This window comes from Vigna angularis, chromosome 1, assembly GCF_016808095.1.
Source record: "Vigna angularis cultivar LongXiaoDou No.4 chromosome 1, ASM1680809v1, whole genome shotgun sequence".
Lineage (NCBI taxonomy): Eukaryota > Viridiplantae > Streptophyta > Magnoliopsida > Fabales > Fabaceae > Vigna > Vigna angularis.
The window spans coordinates 21,389,758-21,412,182 of record NC_068970.1 but is presented as its reverse complement, the minus strand read 5'-3'; the positions used below and the strand labels follow the sequence as shown (position 1 = coordinate 21,412,182).

The window sequence follows — 22,425 nt, the reverse complement described above, 5'->3', positions numbered from 1 at the left end:
TAGCAGAGATGTTACAGTGATGCAGAATGCGTTTGATGGTTTTAAATGAATCGTGACCCATGCGAGCATGCCAGAGCTTAACAAGATCAGTCTTCTTAGAAATAGTGGAATGATACAGTGTGGGAGAAGACGTTGATGCTCGTTGAAAGTGGGAAAAACATATGCCGTCTTTAAGAATTCCTTTGAGGAGTCTCTCCTTGGTTTCTTTGGTTTTTGACAAAAAAAATTACAAATTTTAAAAAAACTAATCGTTCTGAAAATAAATTTAATTTCACAACCCTAAATAAAAAACACAAATTTATAAAATAAAATTCTAAACAATTTTTTTTTAATTTTCATTTTTTATTCATTAAGTTTACTTTTGTTATTTAATTTTATTTTTATTTTTAAAATATTTAACTGATAAGAAATGGTAAATACTATGTTATATGTTTTTGCTGTCTTGTACTATAGAATAAGAATTCCTCTGTTTCCAAAACTTTATTCAACATCTATCGACTTTGAAGTTGAAAATGAACTTAGTACAAACAATAATCAATTTTTTCCTAAACCAAAACTTTTCTCTAACGTCCATCAACTCTCGGTTTGAAAGTGTGGATTTATTACTACCAAAAAAAAAGAACTTCGTTAGGTATCTCAACAACATAGAGTACGTAGCATTTAATGAAGTCACCCAACTATAGACTATGAAAGTTGGTGTCCATAGCGTTGAGAAAAATAAATTAACAAAAAAGCAATAAATTCAATACAATTTCGGTGGTACTTGAAGAAAACTCAATCGTTAGAGAAATGGAAGAGATAGTAGGAGAGTTGAGGGAATACTTCAAGACTGAAAAAACCAGAAGTGTAACATGGAGGAAAAACCAGCTCACAGGTATCTTAGACCTTATTCATGAAAACGAAGATGCTATATTCAAAGCCCTTCATCTAGATCTTGGAAAGCACCCTGTTGAGGCTTACCGTGATGAGGTTTAATTAAATACCATATCTTTTTTCTGTTATTTTAATCATCTGAATCTTAATAATTACAACTTGATCTATTTTTCTGTTATTTTTTTTCAATTTTACTCTTTGAACATGTTGCTGGGTCCTTCACTGATTGATTGATTAGGTTGGAGGAGTAGAAAAATCAGTCAACAAATCTTTGAGCTGTCTTGAGAAATGGATGGCTCCTAAAAAGGTAGATTATCCCATTCTTTTTTTTCTTATTATTTATCCCTTTCACTTTGAGCACTTTTCGCTTTCTGTTGATTAGTTTGACAGTTGCATATGATCAGAATTGTACGACATCATTAAGGTATTGAAATCTTTATGCAGACCTGATCTAGAAGTAAATATAATGATGAAAAACATGATATGATCTTCATATTTTGTATTTCTGAAGGGATTGAGTATGTTTTATTAATCTGATAATCTATTCATTGAACATTAGCCATTAACATTTTCTTTGATCGTTGCAGAGTGATATTCCTTTGCTCTTCTTTCCAGCTAAAGGAGAAGTATTTTCAGAACCCTTAGGTGTGGTTCTCATATTTTCTTCTTGGAACTTCCCAATCAGTGAGTCCTACAAATTCCTGACAAACCCATATTTTCTCTCTCTATGTATATAACAAATATATTTAATCCTTACCTTTAGTTTCAGAGTTATTTATGAACCAGTTCCCATACACTATTCATAAAGTTTTAAAATTAAAATATATTAGTTTGAAAAATAGATAAATTTTAATTTTACATGAAAGTATAAAAACTACAACCATATTTAATTCTTAATTTTACATTAAATTAAAAGTTTCATAAACCAATTTTTTATTAAATGGTCTAGTTTGGACTCAATTCTCCCACATTTTATATTTATAGATTAATTTTTTCTTCTGAAACTAAATTATGGTCGAATTTCACATCTATAAATCAAATATAAATTTGTTTATATAAAACATGTATATTTGCTAGAGAATTATTCTTCAACTATACATCTTCTAATTTCGTTCTAAATTCAAATACTAATGTGATATCACTGACAATAGAAATATTTTATAAGAATTAAAGTGATGAGAAGAAGTTAAATTCAAAGATTAAAATAATAACATAAACACTTTTTTTTTTAATTTTCATTTCTTTTAGAACTAATGTATGAACATTTTAAACTTTCAAGGTCTAAAAATGATGGTTTTCTTTTGATTACAGATTACAGAACGACAAATAATATTTTGTCTATTAAGAAAGTTTTTAACTCGTAAGAATTTTGTGTAACACTATGCTTCATATCATACTATGGTATTTTAAACTTAACAAATAAGTGTTAATATATACATATATTTATGCAGTGCTGTCATTGGATCCATTAATTGGGGCAATATCTGCTGGAAATGTTGTACTGATAAAACCTTCAGAGCAAGCTCCAGCTTGCTCTTCTTTCCTTGCCAATACCATTCCTCGGTATTTGGACTCTAATGCCATCAAGGTGATTGAGGGTGGATCAAATGTTTGTGAACAACTACTGCAGCAAAAATGGGACAAAATCTTCTTCACTGGTATTGTTTTCCATACCAACCCAGTATTTAGAAAATTTTCTCTCTAAAGTAAGCTTGCTGTAAATCCAGTACTGAAATTTTCAACAATCCAACACCAAAATAACAATGTTATCCTACAAAGACAACTACAAACTGGTTTCTTCTTGGTGTATGAAATTTTCAGGAAGTCCAAGTGTTGGAAGCATGGTCATGTCTGCTGCTGCAAAGAATTTAACACCTGTTACTCTAGAGTTGGGTGGAAAATGCCCTGCCATACTTGATTCCCTTCCCAATCCTTCAGAATTTAAGGTATGAGCTATCATGCTTGCCACATTCATTCAATTTCAATATCTGATTTGGTTTTGCTTTCCTCTGCACACTATGGAATCAAGTTGGCAGTCAAAAGAATTATAGGAGGAAAGTGGGGACCTTGCAGTGGACAAGCTTGCATAGGAATAGACTATTTGCTTGTTGAGGATCATTTATCATATTCTCTGGTATTCATCACAATCACCAACTGCTACTTTTTCTTTATTTTTATTTTTCTTGTGATAGAAAGCTGCTGGTTTTCTTCTAGATAGAGCTATTAAAGAAGATAATCAAAAGATTTTATGGTGAAAACCCGGTGGAGTCAAAAGTAATTTCCAGAATAGTAAACAAGCATCACTTTCAGAGAATACGCAATCTTCTCAAAGAACCTCTTGTTGCTGCCTCCATCGTTCACGGTGGTTTTATCGATGAAGAAAACCTGTAAGTTCTACCTGCTTCTGGGAAATAGGAGTGGAAGTTGTTGATTAGTTTTCTTTCAATTGAGCAGTTTCTTACAACTTTTTTAGGTTCATCGAGCCTACAATCTTGCTAGACCCTCCACTAGATTCTCAGATAATGACAGAAGAAATATTTGGTCCATTGCTTCCTATAATCACAGTGAGCATGGCAATCCCATTTCATGTTTTGAGTTCCCGAATATATTTTGTCGTTGTCTCATTCAACTCTTGAACTGGGCATCTGTGCAGCTGAATAAAATTCAAGAAAGCATTGAATTTATCAATGCAAAACCGAAACCTCTTGCCATTTATGCTTTCACCAAAGATGAAACTTTCAAGAGAAAAATTATATCAGAAACATCCTCAGGAAGTGTCATATTTAATGACACCTTGGTTCAAGTACTGCTTTCTGCTAACTTACTTTTCCTTTTTATCAAGAAAATCATAATGCAAAGGAATCAGGTAATTAATACTTTGTTTGTGCAGTTTTTATGTGATACGCTACCATTTGGAGGTGTTGGACAGAGTGGTTTTGGAAGGTACCATGGGAAGTACTCCTTTGACAGTTTCAGCCATGAAAAGGCAGTAATGCATAGAAACCTGTTCCTTGAAATCGAGCCAAGGTACCCTCCTTGGAGTCAGTTCAAGCTAGAGTTTCTCAAACTCGCCTACAGGCTCAACTACTTTGGACTATTACTGCACATGTTAGCCTTCAAACTCGGCTTCAAAAAATACAACTAGATCTATACAACCTCAGGTTCTTACTACCACAACTTCGCATTGTAATAAGCGAACCTCTGTGTCTCTCTTATTTTCTTGCTTGTAATACAATGTTTCTACTTCCAACGCTCAAATTCTCTTAAATAAGTTTCTTTTTTACAAAATAAGATGTAAGAAAGGAATAGTCATCTTCAACGTGATTATATCAATCCATGAATTATGATAGTATTGATGTATTAGTATAATGTAAGAAGTGTTTCTCAATGCATAAAACTTTTTGTTGAGTGTTTTCAACAAAGTAAAACTTTTCTAAATGAAGTCACTTTTTCAAGAATAAAAAAATTGTTTTCTAAATATAGATTAAAAACATGTATTAATCAATTAAAATGTTAATATATTCAAAGTAGAAAATACTTGAATGCATGGGAGTGAGAGCTCCAAGAAATCTGTTTGGGACAAGACACATCATTGCTTCTTACGTGTTTATTTCTGGTAAGGAGAGTGTAACATAAACATTGTGCTATGAGCAAGCTTTACTCAGCTCCTCTACTTGTACCACACTTCGATTTGACTCAACGTATTCGATACTGTTCGTGGTTATTCTGCTTTCCAGCAAACTCTTGAAATTCAAATGTTGATTCATTTGAGTAAGAGATAGAACATAAAAGCAGTGAAACTTTTAAGCAAGAATCATCCTAGAATAATGACTTTTACCTGTGGTTTCTGGGGAAAAAAATAACAAAAATACGAATTCAGAAACTTAAAGTGTGGTGTTGGACGAGATAACGTTTTGGGCGTTAAAGGGTTTCATGAAGAGTTGAAGACAATTAACTACAGTAGTGAACGGGCTTTGGATACATGTCTTGGAGGAAAGACCACCTCAGATCTTGGACGCTTATTTCATCTAATCTAAGAGAGCATATAACCATTGTAGTAATGAATGCATGTATTTTCTTCATAAGATTATCAAATTTTAATTGTTGAAAAATAATGGGATCTGAATTAGATCTTTTAAAAGATTCACAAAATAATTTGTTAAAAAACTTTTTTTGACAATTTCTAATCTTCAATTCAAAGATAATCTTTAAGTCGTCATAACAGGATAAAATGATTTTATATATGACCATTTTTATAAAAAAAAAAAAAACTGAATAAAAGCCGTATACTAATTACTATCCAGTTATTCAAGATCAAGAAGGTTAAGAAAAGATTAAAAAACAAAGAGATTTACATAATGATAGAATACGAATTATTTTCCTGTAATTAATCCAATTAATTCCGTGTGATTAGGTTCGAAATCATTTTCCTATAGTTAATTGATTTCCTTAGGCTATTAGTTCCTAATAATTATGTTAAGTATAAATTAAAGAATTAAATCATACAATTTGACTATTTATATATATTTTCAATGAATAGGAAAACACATTTAAATTATTATATGTTTTTATATAGTATCATGAGTCCTTTCTGATTTAAACATTGTTTCTTTGTATTTGATCATAAAAAATAAATATTTATACTACAGAGAATTTGTAACCGACTTTGCGTTTGAGAATTTTTTCTTTATTTTTTTGTTTAATGTTGTTATTTTTGTAACAATGATTACATATATTTTCTTTTCATCCACTATAATTATTGTCACGACAAGACTTTATTATTTAAGTGTGAACACTTTCTTACTTGAAGCAAAAATAATATGAGTAAGTTTATTCACATCATAATTCTTGCTTAAATATGACTTTTGTTTAGCTTAAGCAACTAGCACTTTAAACAAAATTCAACTCACTTGAACAGTTTATAGCTTAAGTATTGCCTTTTGCCTTAAGAGATAAATGCAGTGAGTTAAATTTTGTTAATTCGATATTAAATTAAATGTAGTTTTGACAATCCTTTTTTAAATATGGAAAAAACAAATACCATGGTGTTATAGTGGTATTAAAACGAAAAAAAATTATCATGGTAAAAAGGTCCAATTGAGATAAATGAATTTAAATCTTTTACCTCCAAATTAAAAGAGAGAAGGAAGACTAAATTGTACAACCCTAACAACCGTTGAATGAAAGCATAGTGTAAGAATTTTATGCTAACATATACTAAGAAAGAGTGATAAGAGATGATAACAAATTAAAACATAGTATATTCGAGTTTAAATGATGCATATCACTATATTTTAAGTTGTTTGAAGTAAAATTTGATACGCTTATATAACAAATTATTTTCATAACCCTAAGTGTCATTATAAATGTTATTAATAATTATATTTTATATATCTCATGATAAAAACTTTAAAAATAACATGTTTTCCTCACAAAGTTTTCACAAATATTTACTTATTCATTCCTCACAAAATTTAATATCTCATTACAAAATTTGTCATAAATTAGTTGCCCACAAATAGATATAAAAAATTATTTTTTAGTGAAGTTGATGGAAGAAAAAGAAGAAAAAAATTAAAAAAACATAGTGAAATTTAAAACTATAATTTTTTTCTTTTTTTTTTCAAAATTTTTAATAAAGAATGTCACGTGGGATTTTCACTTTTTTAACAAAAATATCCATGGTAGTTCCTGTGTAACCATTGGAAAAAGAAATTCCTGTATTCGAGTCAATTTCATACATCGCTTGTTCCCACGGACTATTTCTACATATGTAAGTGAGAGAAACAAACAACCCTCAGACCTTAGAGAAAAAAAAAATGCATATTCAAATTTTACTTTTATATAACTTATATTTTTTATTTTATTAATCTAATATTCTGAATTTTAATTTTTAATTAAATTTTAAAATAAAAGAATTTAGCATTTTATTTTAATTTATTTATTCGATCCCTAATTTTAGCTTATCCTAAACTAAATTTATATTTTAAATTTTGTCCAAATAAGTTATAAATAAAAGAAAATAAATTAATTTGATTTTTTACAGAATATTAGTTTTGATTAACTTAATTTAACGTGAACTCTTTCCTTTCATCAAAATATTTTTAAATGGATGATATTTTTTTTAATGAAATGTACATTACAATATCAACATTTTTTAATTTAAAATTGTTCCTATAAATTCTTAAATAAACAATAAAGTTCCCAAATAATTTACAAATATATATACATAATAAAATGAACTGTAAATAATATAATAAAATTCATTGTTTAATAATTTAACTTGAATTTTCTTTTTCAAAAGTTTACAAAAAATTTAGAAGTTGAACAAAATTAGGAATTGAAGATGAAAAGAAATCAGAAAAGAAAAAACTGAATTTTTTAAATTAGAAAAAAAAATAGAAGACGAGTAAAAGTTTATAAATAGTTTAATTCATGTGATCATATAAAGTATGTCTTAATTTAATAATTTATAAAATAACTAAAATATTTTTATATTAAAAATAGAATATAGTTAAATATCATGTATTTACAAAATTAAATAAATCAACATATACCTTGTTAAGTTGACTTTCTCAACAAATTCTATATATTTATGAAAGAATTTGAAGTATATGAATCCCATTAGATATGATTGTAATGTCTTATTCCAGGTTCTGTGATTGAAATCCTTATCATCAAATGACACATCCTTCTGTGTACAAACATCAATCACTCGCAAACAGTATAGACATATTTTTGTTGTATTATTGATAATAGCTTTCATACATCAGTGTTAATTTTATTATAAAAATAATTCTGTGTAGAATATCACCAAGAAGATCTCACAAATAAAAAATTGAAGGGGACTTGAAAGTGTATCTTAATTCACAATAATTGGTAATGATAAATTACTATAAATATGGGCATTATTCATAATTAAAAAAAATTAAAATTGTATTTTTAACTAGACACGTGTTATTATATTCTAAGTAGTTGTTGAGTTTGGCGGGGTACCTAATCCTGAGATGGAAAAGAAGAACCTCCACTCTTAACCTTAATATTTTTTTGGCCAAACAACAAACAGCTTTATTACAAAAGAGTACCAGGATACAAATCAGCACAGTACATCACAGGACCCACCACCACCTTAAATATTTCATTTACTCATTCAAAACATTATATATTTTATACTTTTATTTTATTTTTATCCATAATAAAATTTGACAATAACCTAACAATAATAGTATGATAGGAGAAAATCTGAATTAAAATAGATTTTAACGTTCTAATTCACTTTCATAATATATGTTTATATACTAAAATACGGAAGGAAAAACTCAACCTACGCGCTATTGAATTAATAAGTATGACACCACTTTCACTATAATTAAATAAGAAAATAAAAAGCACTTCGGGCGGGCGTAAGGTTTATGCGCCTTTCTGCGGTCAAGAATCTTTTTCAATTAAATAAGATTAATGATATTAAAGTATATAACCCTAATTTTTAAATATTAATTATGTAGTTATTAAAATAAGTTATTTTATAAATATTGTATGTTTCATAAAATTATAGTTACTGTATAGATGTCGGTTCGTTTTGTGATATATAGGTTTATGTTTCATGATGATAAAATATATAAATATGAATTACTTATTTTCTAATCTATTTCTCTTTCAGTTTATACTTGTATAAGTGAAATAAAACTTTATCTTGTGGTGTCTACAAGGAGTTATATATATATATATATATATATATATATATATATATATATATATATATATATAGTGTACCAAGATTTATTTATACTTGAGAGTGATGATTCTTGGACATCGGGATCGTGAAAATTATAATGAGTGGAAGTTATTAAAATGAATTTAATTGATAAAAACATGGATGAAAATATTTGATTAAGTTTTTTTAATTTAGTAATGTAGACGAAGGATGATTTTTGAATTAGAAAGGTGCATTAAAGAATAGAAGAAGAGGGAAATGAGAAATGTAATAAATGATGTGAGAAATAAATTATTTATAGATTAAAGGAAGAGAGAGAGAGAGAGAGAGAGAAATAATTGGAAGGGAGGTAGAAGAAGGCAAAGGCATGGGTGGGGTTAGTAGGAGATGGGAAAGAAGTGGGATTAAGAACTATCTAAATTGAGTGAAGACAAAATAAACGATCACGGTTGATTAGGTGAACCCAATAAGGCCATCACATTAAATGATTGCTTGAAGCCCTAGATCTTCAGAATCTCCCTCTCAATATGTGTAACCCCACTCTCATTTATAAGGAAGGACAAAAAGAAGTTTTTTCCAAACATTCAATACCTCCTTCTCTCTCTCTCTTTCCCCTCTGCATGAACTCAAACTCATTCACACAACCCCTCAACAACCTATTCCTACAAGGGTTTGTTTGATTCTGTGTGACATGGAATGGATTATTGGACTGTGGACTCTGATGGGTATCATCCTTACATGGTGGTGCTACTGGTTTCTGTGTGTCAAAAAGGAAAACGGTGACAGGGTGAAACAGAAGAAGAAGAAGAAGAAGAAGGGGAAAGTTCCAAGAGGTAACAAAGGTTGGCCTTTACTCGGAGAAACCCTTGAGTTCATTGCTTGTGGCTACACCTCCAACCCTGTCAGCTTCATGGAAAAACGCAAGTCTCTGTAAGACTCTTCCATTCCTTTCACTTAATTTTCCTGCTTTTTTCTTACTTTTCTTTTTCTGCATTCTCTTATTTCATTCTCCACGAGGCTGATGACATGCATGCTCATCCAACACAATTTTTCTTTTTCCCTTCTCTTTGCTCCTTTACTTATGGTTGGAGCATTACATCATTGATGCACATAAGTGATTTCCCCGAGTGACAACAACTATCAATGGTCAATTTATAATAGAGATATGTATGTTTCTGATTCCTTATTAGGTATATATATCCATACACACACGTATATATATATATATATATATATATATTCATAAAATATATATATATATATATAGCAGAAAAATAAAAACCACTAAAAGTCTCTGTCCCCATGGACATATCCCCTTACTTTCTAGTCTATTCTTTGTGAAGGCCCAACTTTTAACAACTCTGTGTGGTCCTTTACAATGTTCGCATATTTTTATCGGTGATCATGTGTTAGTGGCAATTCTGTCCTTGTACGTGGTCCACACGTACGCTGTTCAACCAAATGGAGAAAAAGAAAGTAGCATTTCTCTGACCTTTAATCTTAAGCAAATATTTAACTTGTATTAACAAGCAAATATTTTAGTTCTTTCTTTCTGGAGTTTTAAGATTTTTAACTTTTAGATTTCAAATGTTCAGAAAGGAACTGTTCAACAGGCCTGTATCTATAACCTTTTTTTATGATTTATATATATACCTGCACTAAGTTCAGCAGCCTCCATGGAAAAACTTCAAGTTTTACATGATTGGGAGAAATAAATGACATTGTTTTTAGATAAATATATGCATGGATAATCTGGCTAACGTGTTAAGTAATGGTGAGTATACATCTAATTAACTGTTAGTTGATATTTAGATAGATAAAGAAAAAAAAAGAGTTCTAAAAAGGTTGGTAATAGGATTTGATAAAACAATTAATGAAATGTTTAAAGTGATAAATATCGTAAGTGTTGAGATATATACATAGGCTTATTAATCTTCTTTGTTGGAAGAAACCAGTTTTGTTTTGAATTGTTAGTGAGACTGAAATCATTGCGTAATTCTGTATTTTCTTTTGTTAATGTCTGATAAAACACTTGTTTATATAAAACTCTTGTAAAAGTTAACATTTTTCTGAGCCCAAAGGTTTTATTTTGCTGGCATGGAGACAGTGAAGGAGAGCCTTTATGCACATGTAACAGACAAAAGCCAGTTTTACCATTATGCGTTTCACTCTGTGCAAGGTTGAAGTAACGAACTAGAAATTAATGACAGGAAAAATAACAAGGGGGGTAAATTAGCAGTAAGAAGTAGTGAAGGAACATATTACCTTTGAATGAAGTGATGGAAAAGGGTATTTGGCAGTTTGTAGATGGGGAAAGCAGCTAGCGTGGCGAAATGACACAAGGCTTGAAATGGAATTGAATGAACGTAGGTGAAGATATATATGCTAGTACAGATCACGGAGGTCCATATATGTTTCAGAACATTAAAGCCCTCGTGATATAATTAATAGATATGAACCATTTATGGTTGTACCGTTGTAGGCTTGCAGCTTCTATAGAGAGAATAGCATATCCAAAGAAGGAAGAGCAGAAAAGCCTGCTTCTGCCATAACTGGAGCTATTCTAGATTCACCTTTGGACTTTAGTGGATTGTAGAACTGTAGTTGCAGTTGCTTCTGTACCCAGTAACCACAAACATTGTTCAGGTTCAATTTCCCTTTTAGTTTATCTTTCTCACTTTTATTTGAGTCAATTAACTTCTTTTACTCAGAAGAAAAATAAAATACTACATCTCCTTCTATCAAATTTCTTTCACTTAAATAGTCTGATTTATCATTTTTTTTTCTGTTCAAAGTCTTCACAAATTAATTTTATTAAATTTCTTTAAACTTTCTTCTATTATTCAAAACATAGATATTATTTCACGCAGAGTTTTTACCATCCAAATCCAATCCTTGTTTCATTTTCTAAAAGTTCCTTCGATTTCTATAATTTTTTTTCCTACATGTTTTGCTTTTTGAAAATTTTAAATTATTTTATATTCTAAATATATCATAAACTCAAACATTTTTTTTATAAAAGATGTTAAATGTGTGGTTTAGGTCAAAGAAAACTGATAGAGGGGGCGGTTTTTCTACATTTCAAAAATAAAAGTTTAGTTGACTCAAACGAAAGTTGAGAGTAAAATCGCGTGTATTTTAAATTAAAGGGAAAACGTTATTAAGTCGAATTTTAATACAGGGTTAATATTTTGTAGGACAAAATTTAGGCTGTGTTAATTACTATCGTTTTCTATATATATATAGCATGTTTAGCAATTAACTATTAAAGGGTGTTACATTTTTTGATGTTGATTTCGTTTCCATTGTAATTTGTAAAGTGTTTATCTACCTCCACAGTTTAGAGCTCAAAACGCTCTCTGATGCATTTTTCAGAGAGCGAAAATTTGTTGTTATGGTTGAAAACGAAGTTCGAAAATACGAATACAAGTCTGATTGATGTTTCGTGATAGAACTATGAGCTACATCTAAGGATCAAGTCCTTTAGTAAATTAACTCTTTATCTGTTAAAAGAAGAGAATTTAATTTAATTTTTCTCCTATTCTTTAGGTAATACTTTATAAAGTAAATGTTTATTCTTTAGGTAATACTTTATAAAATAAATATTTAATTACTCATATTGGAAAATGAATTTTAAACCTAACTCGTCTCCACAAAATAGATTTATAATACAAGGTTTGCACTTCACTTATATATTATAAATTAGTTTATCTGATTTTCAATCACTCATTTAAAATTTTACAGTTACAAAAATTTTATTCTTTTTACAGTTTCTACCATCTAAATTTAGTAAGATCTGAAAATAATGAAAGATGATATATATAAAAGTTAAAAAGAACGATCCAAAAACAAAGCTTTTGTTCATATTGTGGGAAGAAATAGAGAATTAAACCAAAGAAAATCTTGTAGGAATGAGAAAGAGAGGAAGATGATGAGTGAAATTTTGAATCTGGGTGTGAATATTTGTGTGCAGGTATGGTAGTGTATTTAAGACAAGCATTTTGGGAACTGGTGTGATTGTGTCCACAGACCCAGAAGTGAACAAGGTGATTCTGCAGAACCAGGGGAACATATTCGTCCCTGCTTATCCAAAATCTGTGAGAGAACTAATGGGAGACTACTCCATCCTCCAAATGAACGGGAACATGCATAGGAAAATTCATTCACTCCTTGGAGGCTTCCTACGATCCCCTCAATTCAAAGCTCGAATCACTACAGATATTCAACACTCTGTTAAACAATGCTTTGCAACTTGGACCCACCAACCAATTTACGTTCAAGATCAAGTCAAAAAGGTCCACTTTATTTTAATTTCATCAAATTCTACTAAACAAAACTACAAATCTTTGCTTACCAATCAATTCTCTTAATATATCAGATCACATTCACTATTCTGGTTAAAGTTCTGCTTAGCATTGGTCCCGGTGAAGATTTAGACTTCTTGAAGAGAGAATTTGAAGAGTTCATAAAAGGGTTGATTTGCTTACCCCTCAAGTTTCCTGGAACAAGACTACATAAATCCTTGAAGGTTATTTCTCTCCCATGACAAAAATCATTGAAATTTCACTTTTTGTAGGGGGCACTAATTTAAAGCTTTGTGCTTTAAATTACGTATAAATTGGGTTTGTGAGAAATTTTGATTTGTGATATTATATTAGTAGTAGTCGTTGAATTAATTAATGAATTAATGGATGGATGGTGCAGGCTAAGGAAAGAATGATGAAAATAGTGAAGAGGGTAATAGAGGAAAGGAACAATAATATGCATAAGAAGAAGAATTCAGAAGAGAAAGGAGGTGCAGCAAATGATGTGGTGGATGTGCTCTTAAGGGATATTGGTGATAGCAACACTATCTCTAACATGTTGGAAAATATCTGTGAGAACATAATTGAGATGATGATCCCTGGGGAGGAGACTCTTCCCACGGCTATGACCATGGCTGTCAAATTTCTCAGTGACTCTCCCCTTGCCCTATCCAAATTACTGGTACATTTTCTCACTCATTATACTGTACATCATCAACGCTTTCTTTTTTTGTTCTTTAAATTATTATAACGATGGAACAAAAATATTCGACACGATCCTTTTCGGGAAATTCGACAGCAACTAGCTAATAACATTTCACTCAAGATTTAAAGACAATAACTAGAAGAGTTTTTTTAACTTTCTCATTTTTATGGTTTATGTTATTGTTCTACATAAGTGCTTCGTAACTTTTGGATATAAAATTAGGAATATATTTGAAAGCATTGAATGTGTATGGTGAACATGAATGGAATCTAGAAAAAATTTGATGGACCCTACAGATTGGTGCTCGTGTGCGGTACGGGCCACGATAAAGAAGTGTTTGAAGTACTCTAACAAGTCATTTTCCTTTGGAGCACTATGAAGCATATACGAGTTTGGAGTGGGGCTAACATGGATGTGAATGTGGAAGTTTGTTGTGTTTTTGGCTATGCTACATATTCAACGCCTCTGAAATTAGGACCACCAATTAAATGCTTCCACCACATACCCTTTTGTTTTCCTAATCACCACACTCACTTTATTCTTCCTTAATCTTTGTTCGGTGAAAACTCGGCGAAAGAAAAGTTACAGTTTTTTCTACTCTTAGTGTGGTTATTTTATTATTGAGAATATAATTCAAAATCCATGTTGAAGTAACTAAATTTATATTTGATTGTTTGACACCAGGAAGAGAACATGGAATTGAAGAGGCGGAAGAATAGTGCAGAGGATTACGTATGGAGTGACTACCTTCAACTGCCATTCACACAAAATGTGAGCCTCTTACGGTAGCTATAGAAGGAAAAATCAATTTCCAACCTATTATCATAAAATTATCTTGTATAAAATACCATGTGACAGATTTTTTTTTTTCTTTCTGTCTTTCATTTACCACTCACAAGGTTATCAGCGAAACTCTGAGAATGGCAAATATTGTGAATGCGATTTGGAGAAAAGCAGTGAAAGACGTTGAAATCAAAGGTAAGTTTGTAAAGAAAAGGAGGCAATGATCTGTGGTATTTGGCCCCGAAGCATTTGTACAGAATTTGATGCAGTTTGAGTATTTTGACCGTGTGTAGGGTATTTGATTCCTAAGGATTGGTGTGTTGTGGCATCTCTTACTTCTGTGCATATGGATGAGATGAATTACGAAAACCCTTTTAAGTTTGATCCTTGGAGATGGGAGGTAAGTCAGGAAAGAAGCAATGAAGCATAAAAAAGTGTGTGATATATATGGTAGCTATATATATAAAGAAAGCGTAAACTGATAATGAGTTATTTATGAGTACAGAAAAGCGGAGGAGGAGCTAATAACAATTGGTTTACACCATTTGGTGGTGGACAGAGACTGTGTCCTGGAATAGAACTCTCAAGGCTAGAGCTATCTATCTTCCTTCACCATCTTGTTACCACTTACAGGTAACAACAACTTGTCTAGAAAAATGAAAAAGGCAGTTTATGATTTGGTTTGTACTATGCAGATGGGTGGCGGAGAAGGATGAAATAATCTACTTTCCAACAGTGAAGATGAAGAGGAAGCTCCCAATTAGTGTAACAAGCATTAATTAACAGCTAATTGGATTGTACAGTGATATGATATAGATAGGTGTAGATATTTGTTTGAGTGTAGAGAGTAAAAAAAGTATAGGAAAAAAGGGAGTGTGTATCGTTGTGTTAGCTCTAATGTCCCATCTATTTTTAGAGAAAGGTGGCTTTGGGCCCTCCTATAATAATATTGAGAAATTGAATGCAAGTGGGAATTATTGAAGCTAACTCTGATCTTGAGTCTCTGTCCATTAAATTTTTGTGTTTGATTCCTTTGTAACGTTTGTGGTGGGTTTGGATATCCATGTGGGTTTTGTTGTTCTCATGGTCCCATGCCATGATATGGGCTCGTGCTCCACCACCCACTGTTCTTCTCTCAATTAGTGGATTTGTACAACTCTTGTACCTGCTACTCGATCCCACAATTAACAATCATATGTTTTCATGCAACTACTCTCTCTCTCTCTTTTACTTCACTCTTATTTCCCTTTCTCAAATCCTTCCCAAAATCAACGCTTTCCATTTTATTATTTCTGTTACTTGACAAATTATAATTACATTAGCTACAATAAACTGATATTTTCATTTATGCTTAATTCCTAATAACATTAATTGTAAATGGTAATTAAATTAAACAGTTGTTAAGGCAACTCAGTCTCATTTGTGCTCACTGTCTGTTCCCACCGTTCGTTCCTTATCTATTTCCGCTCGAAAAGTTTCCTACAACTACCACAAATATCATGCGATGTGGTTGTCACGTGACTTTCCTCCAAATCAACGCCCAGTGTTCTGCCAACCCAAGCTCCTGTTTTGCATTCCCCATCTCACTTCGGTCTCTTTTCAAGTTCCAAAACTTTGACAGAGACGTGTTGAGAGAATATTTTTATTTTAGACCTCGATTATTCAAACCTCAAAATTATCTATCACATGCATTGAGAAATGGCTAAGAACACACACTATCGAATTACATTGGAAAATAATCATTTTATTTGTTGTATAATACTTTCTCACACATAAAAAAATGAATAAATAAATTACTAAAATATAGAAATACTCTTCTCTATTGTATTCTTTTTAATTGTTGCACGACTAAACAGATAATACTTACATTTCACCTAATTGGGTTGTATCTTGCAATGATTGCTGAGGACATCTCTCTTTTACCTGATTTATTTGCGGTTAATTACAAAAGAATTTAGAATAGACTGAGTATTTAGTAAAGGTGATACTGAAATAAATTTATAACTATTGTATTAAAAAATAAATGACAACCAATTTCAAATTTATAATAAAAAAATTAAACCAAAAATAAAGTGAAATAGATGATAGATCGATTAGCAATTATGCACTGATGCATGTTAGGTGTATGTACATCAAAATCATACTTAGACCTTTATATAAAGTAGTTGTTATAAATTTTTACCTTTTTGTCTAATCATGGTTCAATTATATCTTAATTAACAATTAAAAGGTTCATTTATGATCACCATTCTTGTTAATGACCTTCTGTAACTGGTCGACAAGGTTGTTTGATCAAGATTGTCGATCAAGAGTATTTGGTCACGTGATATGTCCAAGTCGACCAAAGGATGAACAACCAAAGGCGGTCGGCCTATAGTGGTTGGTTTAGAGGAGCTCGGCTCAGAAGAGCTCGACCTAGAGTAGTAGACAAAGGAGCTCGGTCCAGAGGAATTCATCCAAAGAAGTTTGCCTAGAGAAGCTCAGCCTAAACTAGTCATCGATCTTGGGATTTGACTTTTCAATTGATGGTTGGCTGTCCAAAATTGACCGGTTAGGCATATAATAGAAGGATAATAGACTACTTACTAATAAAGTGTCACTTCAACTTGAATTATAAGTAATAAATTAAATAAATAATTAAGTGTAAGATGACTAAAACTAAAATATCACCTAGACAAATATTAGCATGTTATATACATATGCAAAATATCTACATCATTGAACCTTCCTCAACCCCTTATGATTAAGTATTATCTTTTGCACTATTCTATATTATTGTATAATACATGATCATAACAAATGAAAAACTACAACCATAACTCATGATAAACTAACATATTTAAAAGAATAAAATTACAAAACACATTTAAGTTCTAAAATAGTTCACATCTCTTCACAATGCATTCAACAATACACAATATCATCTAATGAACCTGAAGACTGCTGCATTGAATTGGATTAAAATATTTTGTATTTATCAAATGATCTCTTACTTACTCATATGACAAGTTTAATTCCATATAACTTGCTTGAAACAATTATCTTTCACACCAACTCAAGTTGTAAGAACTTTCATTAACTCTTCAAACACACACACATATATATATATATATATATATATATATATATATATATATTATGTGAGTCTAAATAAATTGTAGAGTACCACAAACCATAAATCTTGTATGTATTCCCCGTAGGTTGTTCTTAAACCTATTTTGAACACCTAATTTAAAAAGATATTTAACATATTTAGAAAGAACTAAGTTTTTTAATAAAGTAATATAAAGGGATATTCTATTAAATTTCAAAGTTATGGGTAAAAAACAAGGTGCAGGGCTAGAAGAAAGTAGTAATGTGGGTGCAGGGCTATTAAATTCAATAATTATTAAAATTTAAAAGAAAAACAAAACTTTAAAAAGATTTGTTAATCGGATATAGAAATCCGGATATTCGATATTGTTTTTCAAATTTTATTTTTATTTAATTTTTAATAATGAACTAATTTAATTTCATAATTTAATATTGAATATTTTATTTAATATAATTTTATTTAATATTTGATAAATAATTGTTTTTAAAATTTTTGTTTTTTATTTAAATTTTAATAATTTTTTAATTTAATTTATTATTTTAATATAATTTAATATATTTAAATGTATTAAATATTTTATTTAATATAATTTTATTTTTATTTTTATTTTTTTTATTTTAATTCTTTCATTTTTATATTTTTAATATAACAATTATTATAATATAAATCATATTTTAATAATTATTAAAATATAAAATTATATTAAATAATATTTGAATTTTAAATTAAATTAAATTATTATTAAAGTGGTGTAGAGAGAAAGAGAAAAAAATAAAAAAGATATTTATTAAAATTAAAAATGAAATTTTTGGAAAAATTAGAAATGAGAATGAGATGTTAAAAGGTTAAAATTAGGTGCAAGGGTGAGATGTGAGATGTTGGAGGTGTAGATGAAACACCCTAGTAATGTTTTCTACGCGGAACAAACGGCCCTTCTCTTTACTAAGGAAACCACTGGGCCATTGATGAAAATGTTGTGGCCTTTACTTCCTGCACGCCCAGAATTTCTTCCTACACTCATAAAATTTTAAAAATAATAGTTTTATTATTTGAAAACAAAAAGGGACTTCTGGATGACATATTCCGAAAAAAAGTTTTCTGAAACGAGATTTTCGGAATAAAATCCCGGAAATGAAATTTCTGAAATGAGATTTTTGAAACAAAATATTCAAAATACATGCAAAAGATGTTCTGAAATAAAATTTTCAGAATGAAATTTCTAGAATAAATTATTCGGGAGGTATATAATGCCTTCTGGAATGTGTTTTCTGAAACACCCATATATGAAATATGTTCCGGAACCGAAATGGGTTTATTTTATGTATTTTCCTTTTTCTTCTCTTGCAGCATTCTCCCACTCTTTTGGCTCCTCTTCAGGCGGCAAAGACAATGATAGTGATTGTAGACAGTAGTAATATGATGCAATAGTGAAGGGTGTTTAAATCATTTCCTCTTATTATAGGAGTACAAATAGTAATTGAGGATTACAGGAAGCAATAACGAAATGTTGCCCATGGATTACATATTATCAATACTAGCTTTTATTATTATACAATAATATGTCTATTCTATGGTAAAATCAAATTGCATACAATTCTAATACAATACTACGGTTTGATAATCAGAAACAATTGTGTCTGCAAAATATCGCTGTATAAGCATACAATGCAATAGCTTTAAAAAGGTACCAGTTAGTTAATTTACTAAAGTTTGTGTATACTTTAAGTAGTTATGGAATATCAGCCTGTTCTGATCTAGGTCCCGATAAAAAAAATGTATTTTATTTTTTAAATTATCTAGTTTGACCTTATAAAATAAATTAATTTTGTTTTGCTCTCTAAAAAGTTTTATTTTAATTTCTCTATCATTTAAACTAACTATTTTTAATTCCAAAAATTGTTTTTTAATATATTTTGGTCAGTAATGGAGCTTTCATTAGACTTATGATCGTCACTAAAAAAAGAGAGAAGTTGCACACTTAAGTTTTAGAGAAAGAAGTAAAAACTCATTTATGTTAGATCATACGAAAGTTACGTCAAACTTTTTTTGGTCAAACATAAATTGGAATTTTTACCTTTAGTCCTTTGTAGTTAGACGTAAAGTTACGTCAAGTTTAGTTTTCAGTTATAAATTATTATTATTTTTATCTCTGATAAACATTTATACTAATATTTAGATAAATAAAGAAGTGCTCCACCATCAAAATTGAATAGCCAAAAGAAGAAACATGAAGAAAGCATGGAATGAAGTAATGATTGTTTGAAGTCCAGTGGTAATTGGTGATGCCTTAGAACTTGCCGTGCTCTTTATCCATTTTAATGTTCCCACTTTCTTTACCATTTTTAATGGAAAATGATTGCTCCTTGCTTCCATTGGCTGAGTACTCCAATTATTATAAGGTACGTAGAAACCGTAATTAACTACCTCACCGTTTTATGTTACACTTTTTTCTGACAGACTACAACAACATAATTTCCCTGCTAAGAAACACAATATATATGTTTACAGAAACAACTTTCATTTGGAATCACTCTCTTCGCACATCAAAACCACACTCCAAACATTCAGTGTCATTTTATTACAATTATATATGTATTATCAATAATTTTATCAACATTCAATGTAGTTTTTTTCCTAATATTTATTTTCAAGTTTTAAGATTAAGTTAAGGTTTTGTATTTATGATTGATTGAGCAGTTATACTGTATGCATAACATAATTGTTTTATATTGTAAAAGTTATTTTCTTTTACTAAATTTGGTTTCATATAAAAAGTTGTGTTCGGTAGTTTTTCAATTACAGAAACAGATTGCTGGACATGATGTTGTGATGATATCATTCAGTATATTTATTTTTTAAAATAAGCGGCAATTTACCTAACTCGCGCAAAGTTGCAAAGTAAGAACTACCAATTCGAAATAGTGAAAGCCTTCTTTTTTGGTGGCATGGACTGATTCATCTATAACACCTTGTTCAAACTCATTTCATGATGCTCCCAACCCACAAAGTGGCTAAAGTTTTTCAAACCCATGCACTTTTACAACGGTCTAATTATTCCAAGAGAAGACATCAATTCTATGCACCAAATATTTCTCCTTAATCTATGCCCTAGATTGGGATATTGTATTGGAATATAATAATGAAATTAGACTAGTTATGAACTAATATAAGAGATATATTTATGGATTTTTTTATATATCATCCAATTATTTTTTATTTAATTTAATGTTTTTAAATCATACTTCAATTTCTAATCGAAGCTGTTTAAATATGAAATTTTAAACTAATGCTGATAAAAAAAAACTTACCATTTTAAACTAATTGTATAAAAGATTCACCACCATACCTAAATAATTAAGTTTTTAAATATATTCAAAAATTGGATTTGAAAATTCTTTTGTTCCAATGAAAAAAATAATTAATTTTTAGATAAATAGTTTTCACCATGGCAAATAATCTGTTCTAATATTATTGTTAGAATTATTTTTAAATGAGATAGAAAATACCACTTTGTCTTATTTTTCTTATATGTTACTTATTTTTTTTTATCTAATATGAAACTTGTAATTTATATTTGAATTTTTATTTAATATAAGCTTAAATGCTTACTTTGTCTCCATGTTAAGAGGTAAATTTTTGTCTAGTACTCGGTTTTAAAAGTGTAGATATTAGGTTCCAAAGTTGTCAAAATTGTATGAATTGAGTCCCTTCCGTTAAATGGACAGTAACGAACGGAGTTAACTTATAGCTCCTGTGTCAAAGGAATCTGTATTTTTTCTTCTCTCTCCTCTGCTTTTTCCTGAAATGCCCCAACTTTTTTTTTATATCTTTATTAAATGCTTTTCCTGCAAAATCTACCTCCATTATCAACTTAGAAAACACCTCCATGCTACTGCCCGCAAATAAGCTAATCACCCAACACACACTTCATGCAAATAAGCTAATCACCCAACACACACTTCATGACAATAACAACAACAAAACTAATAAAATTGTGTTGAAATACTTCATGGCCACCCTTTAAGACTACTTTTCTGCAAAATACTTCAGCATCACATAGAATAAGGTTGAAACCATCAAATGAATGTTGGCTCCATGTTGGTAAAATATACATTGGCATATTCACAAACACATAGAGTGCAGGTTATTTGTCCCCACTTTGCCCCATTTGACTAGGTATCCAACACAACTAAACCATACAAGGAAAAGCAAATTACAAATTACAGAGTATTTATTTGACCAGAAACTGCGTATTTTGGTGGATGGAGGTCCTCAGAAGTTTCAACAACTAATAGAGGCTTTGAGATCAATCTTAGTGATCTGTCTGCAATATTGTAAGGCCTACAGGATCCATTCACTGCAGTTGGCAAGCTTGATTCAAGTTCCGGCCGAATCTGAGGCTTCAATTAAAATCAGACATCGTCTTTTTTTTTTTGTTAAAAACAAAACCCCCCAAAGAGATGAATTCAAATAAAACACTGAAAGTGAAATCTTCAAATAAAACAAAGAATACCAGCTTGTTCCTCTCAGCCTCCGCAGAACCCTTAGTGATATCCTCCTTCGACGACGTCGTTCCTGCCTCCACCGGCATGGCACATGCTGCCGTAACAGGCTTCGACAGTTTCGCTGGCTGCCGTCGCGGAGGCACAACAACAGCAACAACGCCGCGACGAGAACGGACCCGACAACGATTGCGACAATGACGCCCATGAAGAGCTTCTTGGACTTCTTACGCGTCGTGGCCGGGGTCGAATTGGAGGAGGGAGACGGCGCCAGAGCCGAGAAAAAGGGGTTGCAAGCCTTCAACAGCAGGCCACAAATATCTACGTTTCCTGCGGGCCATTGTGTTCCAAGAAGAGGCCGGTGAGGTGGGTTAAGTTGTTGACAGAGAAAGGAATTTGACCGGTGAAGTTGTTGAATAAGAGATTCAAGCGAGTGAGATGAGCGAGAC

At 30.5% G+C, this 22,425-nt stretch overlaps 2 protein-coding genes across 2 annotated transcripts; both read left to right on the top strand.

Annotated features, from left to right (window-relative positions):
- The first annotated feature begins 715 nt into the window (after positions 1 to 715).
- LOC108334187 (aldehyde dehydrogenase family 3 member F1) lies at positions 716 to 4,214 on the top strand. The gene is made up of 10 exons (XM_017569893.2): positions 716 to 969; positions 1,112 to 1,180; positions 1,461 to 1,557; positions 2,325 to 2,531; positions 2,695 to 2,819; positions 2,903 to 3,007; positions 3,088 to 3,260; positions 3,347 to 3,437; positions 3,527 to 3,676; positions 3,764 to 4,214. The coding sequence occupies exons 1-10, from the start codon at positions 790 to 792 to the stop codon at positions 4,016 to 4,018; spliced, it is 1,452 nt and encodes a 483-aa protein (XP_017425382.2). The 5' UTR covers positions 716 to 789; the 3' UTR covers positions 4,019 to 4,214.
- A 4,752-nt stretch (positions 4,215 to 8,966) lies between these two features.
- Positions 8,967 to 15,589, top strand: LOC108336674 (3-epi-6-deoxocathasterone 23-monooxygenase CYP90C1). Its single transcript, XM_017573166.2, has 9 exons — positions 8,967 to 9,517; positions 12,561 to 12,882; positions 12,966 to 13,115; positions 13,292 to 13,573; positions 14,282 to 14,368; positions 14,497 to 14,575; positions 14,674 to 14,780; positions 14,886 to 15,013; positions 15,076 to 15,589. The coding sequence occupies exons 1-9, from the start codon at positions 9,279 to 9,281 to the stop codon at positions 15,161 to 15,163; spliced, it is 1,482 nt and encodes a 493-aa protein (XP_017428655.1). The 5' UTR covers positions 8,967 to 9,278; the 3' UTR covers positions 15,164 to 15,589.
- Positions 15,590 to 22,425: the final 6,836 nt, after the last annotated feature.

What these genes read in the sequence shown, in the direction of transcription:
- LOC108336674 (XM_017573166.2), top strand. Translation starts at nt 9,279, where the DNA reads ATGGAATGGATTATTGGACTGTGGACTCTGATGGGTATCATCCTTACA. An exon ending in AACTGCCATTCACACAAAAT is followed by an intron (nt 14,369 to 14,496) that starts GTGAGCCTCTTA and finishes ACCACTCACAAG; the next exon opens with GTTATCAGCGAAACTCTGAG. An exon ending in CATCTTGTTACCACTTACAG is followed by an intron (nt 15,014 to 15,075) that starts GTAACAACAACT and finishes TGTACTATGCAG; the next exon opens with ATGGGTGGCGGAGAAGGATG.
- LOC108334187 (XM_017569893.2), top strand. Translation starts at nt 790, where the DNA reads ATGGAAGAGATAGTAGGAGAGTTGAGGGAATACTTCAAGACTGAAAAA. An exon ending in GGACAAAATCTTCTTCACTG is followed by an intron (nt 2,532 to 2,694) that starts GTATTGTTTTCC and finishes TGAAATTTTCAG; the next exon opens with GAAGTCCAAGTGTTGGAAGC. An exon ending in ATCATTTATCATATTCTCTG is followed by an intron (nt 3,008 to 3,087) that starts GTATTCATCACA and finishes GTTTTCTTCTAG; the next exon opens with ATAGAGCTATTAAAGAAGAT.